Consider the following 12730-nt stretch of genomic DNA (forward strand, 5'->3'; position numbering starts at 1 on the left):
CCCCGGGGAAGACCCAGGACACTATGGAGGGACTATGTCTCTCGGCTGGCCTGGGAACGCCTCGGTGTTCTTCCCGAGGAGCTGGCCGAGGTGTCTGGGGAAAGGGAAGTTTGGGCTTCCATGCTCAGACTGCTGCCTCCACGACCCGGCCCTGGATAAGCGGAAGAAGACGAGACGATAATTATGTGTACAGAAGTGAATGATTTTTACCTTATGTATTTTTACAGAAATCATAATAATCATGATAATCATGAATAATAAATGTAGATAAAAATTATTTCTAAAAATACTTTGCATCCTATACATCACATTTACAGAGTTTGCCCAGTTATAATCCTGTTCAGTCATTTATTGTCAGGTGTGCTGTATTCTAAGACTTATTTTCATGTGCTACTTTATTTCATTATTATTTGTTCATTTTATTTTATTTTATTTTGCCAGTTAATCATAGTTTTAAAAAGCCCTGGGTGAATGAGATAACTCAGTCTTTTTTAATATGTATGTGCTGCTGAAGAGGTCAGTGTTCGTGGGGTTTGTCCTGCTTGCTCTCGTCCCTGTGACCCATGCTGCCTGCTGGCTTGCAAAAATCGAACCAGGTAGATGATTACACTTACACACACAGTATACAGCCAAATCTAACCCTAACCTTAAGCTCAGTAACTAAAAGGAAACTGTTAGGCTCTTTTTTCTTTTTAAAGAAAACTAAATGCATTTAAAATCCAATTATTTATAGAAGACATTTGCAAAATGTCATGTCCAAGTCATGTACACTTGGTATAGTAATATAGTAATTAGCAAGTAACTCTCAGACAATGTAAATAGTCAAGTCAAGTTTATTTGTATAGCGCTTTTAACAATAGACATTGTCGCAAAGCAGTTTTAGAGAATTTGAATGACTTAAAACATGAGCTAATTTTATCTCTAATCTATCCTCAATGAGCAAGCCTGTGGCGATGGTGGCAAGGAAAAACTCCCTCAGACGACATGAGGAAGAAACCTTGAGAGGAACCAGACTCAAAAGGGAACCCATCCTCATTTAGGCGACAACAGACAACATGATTATAACATTAACAGTTTTAACATGAAGTCAGTTTCATTGATGTTATAAACTCTTCATTGATGGAAACTTGAGTGCAAAACTCTTCATGACAACTGCAGTCCAAAAGTTAGCAAGTCAACTGTAGTCCTCAGCCATAAAAGCATTACTGTAAGAGTCCAGAGCATCTTCCAAGTGTGACTTTCGACTGTCCATATGGGGCCGTCCTCCACAGGGGCGATGTAATGAGACTCCAACCAGACACAGGGCACCAGGATGGATCAGGCAGGTCCGAAGAGCAGAAGAGGTTCAGCATCTCGATCCCAGGATTGCCATGTAACTCAGAGGGACAGATAGAGGGGGGAAGAGAGAGAAAACACAGGTTGTTAGGTATGCCCCATGTCACCTGAATAAGTAGAAACAGTATACATTTTGCGCTGAGTGCAAGCAGGGACTCCGGCAAAACTAACTATGACAGCATAACTAAAAGGGGAGAGCCAGAAGGTAACACAGACATGAGGGAGCCCCGGGACATAAAGCAGCCAGCCACTACACCGTCAATAAACTCAAGTGAGCAAGCGAGTGGGAAACTGACAGCATCCATACATCCCAGTTTACCAGTAACTAAGTACCGTAAATAAGCACTAGCTTAGGATTTTTTTTTTTTGGCTACTCTGGTCTGATGAAAGAAGTGATAACCTGGCTTGTTAAAAAAAAAAACAAAGCAACAATGAAAATATAAAATTTAAAGACAATAGAACAGTGAGACAGCACGGTGGTGTAGTTGTTAGCACTGTCACCTCACAGCAAGAAGGTTCTGGGTTCAAGCCAAGTGGCCAACTGCGGTCTTTCTGTGTAGACTGCATGTTTTTGCCAGGTGCTCCAGTTTCCCCCACAGTCCAAAAACATGCAGGTTAGATTAATTGGTGACTCTAAATTGACCGTAGGTGTGAATGTGAGTGTGAATGGTTGTTTGTCTCTATGTGTCAGCCCTGTGATGACCTGGCGACTTGTCCAGGGTGTACCCTGCCTCTCACACATAGTCAGCTGGGATAGGCTCCAGTTTGCCTGCGACCCTGCACAGGATAAGCAGCTACAGATAATGGATGGATGAGAAAAAGAGAAGTATGTGTTTATTCTCCCTTTGCCCATTTCAAAACAGATGTCTTATCTGTTCGTGACATTCATCAAAAATGCTAACGTGACACACCACTAAGAAACAATGTATAACCATTTTGAATAGCCATGAACTACAGTTGTGCATACATGTCAACCTTTGGTCAATCAAACCTGTATAACCAACCTCCAAAATCCGTATTTCCCTTATAAAATCCGTATAAGATGCAAATTAAAATAATTTACCTAAAATTTGAATGATAATTAACAATGATATATCCAAGTTACTTTTTATTCAATATTAATAACAATAAACCTTCAGAATGAATACAAAGCTCCAATGTTTGACAAAAACACAAAGTGTCACTCTAATGTTCTGAATTGTACTCCATGACAGCTTTTTTAGCACTCTGCACCAATACCTGACTAGGCTGCATGTCACAGCAAGTGTCTGTGTTGATCTTGCCGGAGTGCCCATTCAGAATATTTTCAGTCGCTATTGAAAGTCGCTCAGGTGGAAATACGCGTTTCAGACAAAATGTTACTTCCTGGTTAGCGGGATTCTCGCAATGCGGTGTGCGCATGATCAAAAGTGGAACGAAGTCTTGCTACCACAAGATAACGCACAATTTCATAAGACTCTTTACTGGCTGTTTGTGCTTTCTGTGGTGTACAGTACATTTGTAAATGAATGTTATGCGCTCTTTTATCATCGTGGGAATTGATTATAGCTCAAAATAAATATTGAAGTTTTTTAAAGAACCCGTATAACTTTATTTGTACGCCCATATACTACGTTTATTGAATCAAATCCGTATAAAATACGGACATTCTGTATAGGTTGACATGTATGGTTGTGGTCAGAAGTTTACATGAATGTCATCTTGGATATGAATGGCAATATTTGGGTTTTCAATGATTTCTCTGAACTGTTCTTTTTCTGTAGCAGAATGATTGTACAGCATAGATCTTTAATTTAAAAAAAAATAGAATTTGGTGCACAATTTTCCTTAGGTTTTCTGAAATCAACACAGGGTCAAAATTATACATACATGGTCAAAAATGTACATACAGCACACCTAATATTTGGGTAAAATGTCTCTTTGCAAGATTCACCTTGACCAAGCATTTTTTGTTTACCATGAACAAGCTTCTGGCAGAATTCTGGTTGGATATTTCATGACTCTTTATGGTAGAATTGGTAGAGTTCAATTATTATTATTTTTTTCTTGGCATGGACTCGACTTATAAGCACGGTCCATATTATTTTCAATAGGGTTGAAGTCAGGGTTTGTTCTAAGCTTAATATTAGCCTGCTTTATCCTCCACAACCAGCTCTGATGCATGTTTGGGTTCATTGTCCTGTTGGAACTCCCAAGTCATGTTCAAGTTTCTGATGGTTTGGGGTTATGCTGAAGAATTCTGAGGTAGTCCTCCTCCTTCATTATTCCATCCACTTTGTGCAATGAACCAGTTCCACTGGCAGCAAAACAGCCCCAGAGCATGATGATCCTACCACCACCATCAGCTGGTACAGTGTCCCTCTGTACATGGTGGTCATTGTGGCCAAAGAACTAAATCTTTGTCTCATCTGACTATACAGCTTTCCTCCAGAAGGCTTTTTTCTTTGTCCGTGTGGTCAGCTTCAAACTTTAGTCAAGCTTGAAAGTGTCAATTTTGGAGCAGTGGGTCATTTCTTGGATAGCAGCCTCTTAGTCCATGGTAATATAAAACTCACTGAACTGTAGACAGTGATGCATCAGCTTCCATTTCATGGCAGGGCTGTGCCATGGTGGTTCCTGGGTTGCTCCTGACCATCCAAACCAAACTCCTTTCAACTGAGGGTAACAGTTTGGGTTTTCTCTAAGCAAAGTGGCTTGGCAAAGTGACTACACCTCACAATAACTTGCATACTGTACAATTGTTTGAACTGATCTTGGAATTTGCAGTTGTTTAGAAATGGCTCCAAGAGACATTCCAGAGTTGTGTATATCTGCAATCCTCTTTCTCAGATCTGCACTGAGCTCCTTGGACTTTCCCATTTTACTGTGTGTTGGTCAATCCAGTGAGTGCTATGAACAAACCCTTTTTATGAAGGCACAGAGAAGCTACCAGTTGTAGTCAATCATGATCACTAACAGGAAGTCAAGAGGCCTTGGCCTTGGCAAGACGAGAGACATTTTGGAAGTTTCAGCACCTCTGAATTCATAATCTAAGTGAGTGTATGTACATTTTTTGACCCTGTATTGTATGTATAATTTGGATCCTGCATTGATTTCAGAAAACCCAAAATAAATTAAAACTTCTGCACCAAATTCATGTTTTTTTTTCTATTAAAGAAATATGTTGTACAATCATTTCACCACAGAAAATTAACAGTTCAGAGAAATCATTGAAAGCCCAATATTGACGTGACATTCATATCCAAAATGACATTTATGTCACTGTATGTAAACTTCTGACCACGCTGTATTTATGAATGGTTCAACATTAAAAGGTCACTGTGGGCTCCATTTCAGTCAGTCAGTCCCTTGACTGTGTGCAGTCGTTGGGGGACATGAGAGATGCTGCCACAGAAATCATTCTCCACTTTGGCCGGTTATTTGCATCTGAGAGAAGACTATGCGAGTCATAACCTGTCCAAGCCTTAATGTCTTCGCCTTTTTACTATTGCCAGCAACAGTTCCTGGGGTCCTGCTAAGGCAGTGACTTGTTGCCTGACATATTCATTTGTCTTGTATTCCATCCAGGAAATGGAAAGGAGCCTACAATAACACTTCATTTCAAATGCTTGGATGACGTTTTTCTGCTTCAGCTGTCAGAGTCCAGCTCTTACACCCATAAAGGAAGATGGACAAGATGAGGGACTTGAAGAGCTGTAGTTTAGTGGCAAAGCTGATCTTTCTGCTTATTCCATGTTTTGCTGAGGCCTGTCATGGCTGATGGTGCAGCCGAAATCCTGGTTTTAATCGCAGTTATGCATCTGCCATCTTTGGTTAGGGTGGATCCCAGACACTTGAATGCATCCACTTCTTCTAGTTGCTGGCCATTCACGGTGATATGACCTCTGGTGTTGTTGATACTGTTCACCATTACTTTGCTCTTCTCTGTGCTCACCTCCATGCCATAAGCTCCTGCTGTCTTTGTCAGTTTGTCTGTCAATGTCTGGAGCTCACGGTTGTGGCCCCCTGTAAGATCAATGTCATCTGTAAAGTGTAGATTGCATAGTGGGTGCCCACGTGCCCACCAATTGAGATGGATAATTGGTGTTCCTCAAGTGTCTCTCTCATAATATTCTCTAGGTAGAGATCAAAGAGCACCGGGGACATTTAGTTAATGTTTATCCAGGCCTTGGTAATCAATTTTAAATCCAGTTGAGATCAGAGGCCTACATATTCTCACTATAGACATGAAGCATGAGGCAATGTCATGGTCAAGGGAGGCAGAATAGCAGGTGATCATCAAATAACATGTCAAAGGGCAAATTCCAAATCGCAAAATAAAGAGAAAAGGCAGGATCGTAAACCTATTTCACAGTTTGTGAGTGGAGACAGAGTCCTTAAATACTGTGTGGTGTGATTGTGTTAAGTGTGAGGGAAGTGTGTGTGATCTAAACATCCAATGAACTTGAGTACGAGAGCTGTAGAGCATCGTAGTCAGTGACAGCCATAATTGTATGCTGTGGTAGATTCCGGTACTTATGATTGCACAACATACATCTTTAATAGAAAAACATATTCCAATAACAGAATTTGATGCATAGGTTTTAATTTATTTTGGATTTTCTGAAATCAACACAGGGTCAAAATTGTACATACAGAGTCAAATAATTACAAACAGCACACATAATATTTGGATAAATATCGCTTAGTAAGTTTCACCTTGGGCGGCACGGTGGTGTAGTGGTTAGCGCTGTCGCCTCACAGCAAGAAGGTCTGGGATCGAGCCCCGTGGCCGCCGAGGGCCTTTCTGTGCGGAGTTTGCATGTTCTCCCCGTGTCCGCGTGGGTTTCCTCTGGGTGCTCCGGTTTCCCCCACAGTCCAAAGACATGCAGGTTAGGTTAACTGGTGGCTCTAAATTGACCGTAGGTGTGAATGGTTGTCTATGTGTCAGCCCTGTGATGACCTGGTGACTTGTCCAGGGTGTACCCCTCCTTTCGCCTGTAGTCAGCTGGGATAGGCTCCAGCTTGCCTGCGACCCTGTAGAACAGGATAAAGCGGCTAGAGATAATGAGATGAGAAGTTTCACCTTCACCAGATACTTTTGGAAGCCATCAACAAGCTTCTGGTGGAACTCTGGTTGGATATTTGACCAATCTTCTTGGCAGAATTGGTAGAGTTCAATTAAATTTGTGTGTTTCCTGGCACAAACACAACTTTTAAGCACAATCTACTAGTGTTGTAGTACTTCAGATCGGTCTCAAGACCACTTTTTGAAGATCTCAGTCTCGTCTCAGAATCGACTGCATTTTTATTTGGTCTTATCTCAGACATTGAGGACTCTGGAATTTTATTTCAAGACGGGTCAATAATAATAATAATAATAATAGTTTAATATTAAGGGCCGGCATGGTGGTGTAGTGGTTAGCGCTGTCACCTCACAGCAAGAAGATCTGGGTTCGAGCCCCGTGGCCGGTGAGGGCCTTTCTGTCCAGAGTTTGCATGTTCTCCCCATGTCTGCGTGGGTTTCCTCTGGGTGCTCCGGTTTCCCCCACAGTCCAAAGACATGCAGGTTAGGTTAACTGGTGACTCTAAATTGACCGTAGGTGTGAATGTGAGTGTGAATGGTTGTCTGTGTCTATGTGTCAGCCCTGTGATGACCTGGCGACTTGTCCAGGGTGTACCCCGCCTTTCGCCCGAAGTCAGCTGGGATAGGCTCCAGCTTGCCTGCGACCCTGTAGAACAGGATAAAGCGGCTAGAGATGATGAAATAAAAGATATAAGAATTTCCAAGCCTGAGATACAAACAACAAAAATTACTTATAATACTAAATATTGGAGATATATGAGATATAAGTCAAATTTGAAAGTTGAGCAATATTATGATGCTAATAGAGAAAACATTATCTAAGACAAAGTGAAGGAATTAAACAATATTATTACCTCATTAATAAACAAAAAATCTAAATGTAACTGCAATAGTATAATGAGGAAAAAAATAATTGTGTAGCAGTAAACAAATTAATAATAATAATGAAAGCACTAAGATACTATTGGGAATTATACTGATAAAGTTAAACTAGATTACTAATTATTATTGTTGCTTGTGCAACAGTTTCTAAGGATTTCATAGCTTTCTCTACAGAAAGTCCCAGCATCTACACATGATTGGTATCTGGTTACTTAGCACAAAAGTATTTTAGCACAAATCTAAAGTCTTTTAGTACAACTCTGAATTATGGTCACAATAATCGAAAAAAAATACTCATCTTGATATAGGAAGGGGTTTATTATGATTGCTTAGAGACTGGAAGCCGGAATTTCTGCTGCTGTGCATGTTAAGGATCAGTTGTTGATCCCTGAAGGATCCAGTGCTGACAGCACCTAAATTTACAGTCCAAGATTTATTATTTATGGGATTGTCTCATTCATCTCATCTCATTATCTCTAGCCGCTTTATCCTTCTACAGGGTCACAGGCAAGCTGGAGCCTATCCCAGCTGACTACGGGCGAAAGGCGGGGTACACCCTGGACAAGTCGCCAGGTCATCACAGGGCTGACACATAGACACAGACAACCATTCACACTCACATTCACACCTACGCTCAATTTAGAGTCACCAGTTAACCTAACCTGCATGTCTTTGGACTGTGGGGGAAACCGGAGCACCCGGAGGAAACCCACGCGGACACGGGGAGAACATGCAAACTCCGCACAGAAAGGCCCTCGCCGGCCCCGGGGCTCGAACCCGGACCTTCTTGCTGTGAGGCGACAGCGCTAACCACTACACCACCGTGCCGCCCATTTATGGGATTGTTTCCAAAAAAATGAAATTAATGTCTTCCACCTTCTTAAATCATGTGCATTTTTAGTGGCACCTGCATTTGAACTGATTATCAGGTTGTTGTGGTTTTTTTGTATTGTTTCAAGTTTAATTATTTCACTTTCTTGCATTTAGAAGTCATGGCAATTATCTAAAATGTAAATTGCTCAATAAAATAATTGAAATAGCTGTACATAGTTTTCCTTTCTTTCGACCTTTTTTCTTTTTTAAAAAAAAAATTAATAAAGAACAAACAAAACGCTTTCTTTAAACTCGTTTCATCTTGTAAATTTCACTTGCCTTTTCATCCTTTATCAAATTAGCAAACTGTAAATAATAAATATGATATAATTTAAGCTTAGCACTTTAATAAAGACAAAACAAACCTGGAAGTTTGCTGTAGCGGTGTACAGTGTCAGGGTACCGTACGTGCTGTGTTAAATCATTTGGAGGGAGGATTGGTGACTAACATACAGGCTACATCAAACTTGACAGTTTCAAGATGGCGGAGTGGGGAAATACAATTGCTCATTTTCGATTGGAATCTCTGCAACTTAAACATTAGGTGTTCTTAGATCTTGTGCTAAAGGACTTTGGATTTGTGCTGAAAGACGTTTGTGCTAAATAACCGTAAACCCACATGATTTAGTCTTAGCTGGAAGTGAAGTAAATAATGTTGCAGCACAGTCCTGAAATGTATTACTTACTAATGGGATGACTAAATTAACTGTGCTGCTAGAGCACAGAGTTCTTGAGTGTTGGACGCGTTCTAATTGTAGCGACTGTGGCCAAGTGCTACTGTAAAGGGCTTTATGTGCAGTCAAGACCACAACTGTGGGGATTTTCACTAAATCACTAAATGCTTGTGCATTGTCTGATCTATTTGTGAACATTGTTACTCTGGTAGGATGTACAATTTCTTGCTTCAAATGCAACCAATAATGTGACTCATTACTAATTTGAGAATTTTCTTCCTGTTAATTGCTGTCACCCCTCCCTGCCCCAATTTCCATCCACTGATTTAGTCCTAGTCTTGACTCAGTCTCGCCCTACCTTGGTCTTGGTCATGACTTGGTCTCAGTTTACGTAGCCTTGATGACAACACTCCAATCCACACATTTTCAAGTTAGGATTGAGGTCAGGACTTGTTTTAAGCTTAATGTTTGGGGTGACTGTCCTACTGGAACACCCAGTTTCATCCAAGTTTGATGCCACCACCACCACGATAGTGTTCCTCTATACCTCTGGTCATTGTGGCCAAACAACTCAGTCATTGTCTCATCTAACCATAAAACTTTCCTTCAGAAAGCTTTTTCTTTGTCCATGTGGTCTTTGTTCAGCTGAAAACTTTTAGTTGAACTTGAAAATTTGGATTTTGGAGCAGGAACGTCTTTCTTGGGCAGCAGCCTCTTAGTCCATTGAAATGTAAAACTCGCTTGACAATAGATAGAGTTCCAGCAGCATCCTGTTCATGACACATCTGTGCCTTGGTAGTTCCTGGGTTGTTCCTGACTGTCCAAACGAATAAAAATTTTGACCGTGCTGATTTCAGAAAACCCAAAATGAATGGAAACTTTTGCACCAAATTCATGTTTTGTTTTGTTTTTTTATCAAAGATGTACATTGTACAATCTTTCTGCCCCAGAAAGAGAACAGTTCAAAGAAATGATTGAAAACCCAATATTTCCATGACATTCATGTCCATGATGAGTGTACGGTATGTAAACTTCTGACCACAACTGTAGCTGGAACTTCATACATTTCAGTTGAATATCTCACATTTGCTGCTGCCAGCATGTTGTCACAGAGCACACATATTATTGTGGCTTTTTATATTGCATTTTGAAGTTGAACATTGACTCTGTTTTAGGTGTGACTCATTGTCAGGATGTCAAAGATAAAACGTGGCACCCGGTCGGATCCAACTGGAAAAACAGTAACTGTGATCAGTGTGAATGCAGCCCCTTTGACCACTCTTGCTGTAATGGGTAAATGCAATACTTTTATATGTAAATGTGTGTAGTATTCCACCATTTTATATATATATATATATATATATATATATATATATATATATATATATATATATATATATATATATATATATACACATACACTAGTGTATATATATATATACACACACTAGTGTATATATATATACACACACACACGTATGTGTGACGTTTCTGTGGCATTCCTGTGGCGTATCTGGGGTTTGTATGGGGTTCAAGAGATGTAAAGTTGTGATGTACTGAGGCGTATGCGTGGCGTATGATGCGATGCCGCGGTGTAACCGTATTGTTGCTTTCGTTGGCGTGGCATTTTGCTCTTACGTATGACATTGCTGCTGTGTACCTGCAGCATATCTGCAGTGTTCACAGGTGGGTATAAAAGGGGGCCCCATGCTGTGTTCATTGTTATTCATCACAGTCAAGAAAGCATCATGCCAGCAAAGAAGTCAGGACCCAAGAAGGGCAAGGGAAGAGGGAAGACATCAGCCACATCCACCCAGCCAGCCCCGGAGCCACCTTCATCAGACACATGTCAACTAAAGCATTTGGATAATAGGTGTTCAAGCAATGTTCCTGCTGCGTCACTGCTGCGTAGCTTTCGTTTTTACGGCGTACACGTGACGTATCAAAGCTGCAGACTTAAAAATACACCGCACCCTGGCTTACAAGGAGATTGTGTTACACATCCTAGAGTATATATCTGTGAAGAAACTCAGTCGTCCAGGTTCATAGTAATCTGTGGTTGGTTGAAGAGAGCAACTGGACTTGCTTGACAATTCTTGAAAACGTTTCACCTCTCATCCTAAAGGCATCCTCAGTTCTGTCTGACTAATAGGGAGTATCCAGTATTTATCCTCTCATGGATCATCATAGAATCCGAATCCGAATGCTGATGGCTGCATTGTAGGTGGCTGATAAAAGATGTCTTAGACACCCACCTCTGTTCAATGATGGTCGTTCCAGGTTGACAAAAATGAACGATCCTCTCTGGCTAAGATGTCTGCCAGTTTTCCGGAAGTCCTCTCATACTCCCGCACCAGTCGAAGGGATCTGAGGATGCCTTTAGGATGAGAGGCGAAAAGTTTTCAAGAATCGTAAAGCAAGTCCAGCTGCTCTCTTCAACCAACCACAGATTACTATGTACCTGGACGACTGAGTTTCTTCACAGATATGTTTCTACGCACTTTGGGATGAGATCCCTATGACTGGTGCGGGAGTATGAAAGGACTTCCGGAAAACTGGCAGACATCTTAGCCAGAGAGGATCGTTCATTTTTGTCAACCTGGAACGACCATCATTGAACAGAGGTGGGTGTCTATGACATCTTTTATCAGCCACCTACAATGCAGCCATCAGCATTCTGATTCGGATTCTATGATGATCCATGAGAGGATAAATACTGGATACTCCCTAGTAGTCAGACAGAACTGAGGAAGCCTTTAGGATGAGAGGCAAAACGTTTTCAAGAATCGTCAAGCAAGTCCAGTTGCTCTCTTCAACCAACTACAGATTACATCCTAGAGTATTAGCTACGTAACCTGGCAATGCTGTGATGTTCCTTTCTTACTGCCACGTATCCTGATACACCGTACAGTACATACAGTACACAAGGCTGAAACGCCAATGTGTGAACCCTTTTTTTCAGTATGAAAATTTAAAACATTTTCCAAAAATTTTTGAGTTCCAAACATTCATTTTTCAGCACAAAATTACATGTTCCAGCTGTATCTGACCAGCATGTTACATCAGAGAGCACTTTTCAGATTAAAACAGAAAACATAATGAAGGCTTCTGGGTTTTGGTGCAAAATGAAGACGCGAGTGGGACAGTCAAAGTGTCCAGAAGAACTGTGGCTGGTTCTGTAAGACGCTCAGTAAAACCTACAGCTCAGTTCCTTATAAAATTGCACTCATTGGGCCTGAGACTACTATATATTTTTTTAAAGCAAAGGGTCATCTCACGCCAAATATTGACTTTATTTCATTTATTATGCCTTATTTCTTACTGTTTATAGTATTCTTTTAATGTTGAAACATTTAATTTCATTCATTTTTAAGCCATTTTTGGTCAATGGCATTTCTTTATATGTACCTAAAACTTTTGCACAGTATTGAAATATATACAATATATCATCAGGCATTTTCCTATAACTTCACCTATTTGTTATTAACTAATATTTTTTGCTTTTATTTATTTTACAGATGGCCAACAGGCACATCTAAAGACTGCACCATTAAATATGATTATGCAACTTGTACATATGAAATAATTAATCAGAAGATTCCAGGTGGTCCATGCCCCGCTGTTGGAAAGTAATTGTCAAGATGAACTGAATTAAGGTTTATCACAGAAGTAAGAGGAAAGAAGTACAAAATAATATTCTCCTGCTTATTTTGATCTGAACCTAAAATAAAGCATTACTGAAGCATTACTCCTGGTTAGACTTGTGATTTGTTTTGTCAATAAACCTGATTGAGATCTTTTAAATACAAGAAGAAATCAGTATTTGGTCCACCAAGGAACCACCAGTCTGAGTCAGGAAACATGGAAATTGTACATGCTTTGTGTCAGGATTAGTCTCAAT

The 12730-nt window shown here is 40.4% G+C and overlaps 1 protein-coding gene across 1 annotated transcript; it reads left to right on the plus strand.

The window, feature by feature from the left end:
* The first annotated feature begins 496 nt into the window (after positions 1-496).
* LOC132873248 (beta-microseminoprotein-like) lies at positions 497-12462 on the plus strand. Its single transcript, XM_060908606.1, has 3 exons — positions 497-596; positions 10005-10122; positions 12348-12462. The coding sequence occupies exons 1-3, from the start codon at positions 497-499 to the stop codon at positions 12460-12462; spliced, it is 333 nt and encodes a 110-aa protein (XP_060764589.1).
* Positions 12463-12730: the final 268 nt, after the last annotated feature.

The sequence above is a fragment of the Neoarius graeffei genome, chromosome 25 (genome assembly GCF_027579695.1).
Source record: "Neoarius graeffei isolate fNeoGra1 chromosome 25, fNeoGra1.pri, whole genome shotgun sequence".
Taxonomy (NCBI): Eukaryota; Metazoa; Chordata; class Actinopteri; order Siluriformes; family Ariidae; genus Neoarius; species Neoarius graeffei.

Bases quoted from the DNA above. Each gene is read 5' to 3' on its own strand.
- LOC132873248 (XM_060908606.1), top strand. From the start codon at position 497: ATGTATGTGCTGCTGAAGAGGTCAGTGTTCGTGGGGTTTGTCCTGCTT. The intron at 597-10,004 runs GTAGATGATTAC...ACTCTGTTTTAG, and splicing joins GCTTGCAAAAATCGAACCAG to GTGTGACTCATTGTCAGGAT. The intron at 10,123-12,347 runs GTAAATGCAATA...TTTATTTTACAG, and splicing joins GACCACTCTTGCTGTAATGG to ATGGCCAACAGGCACATCTA.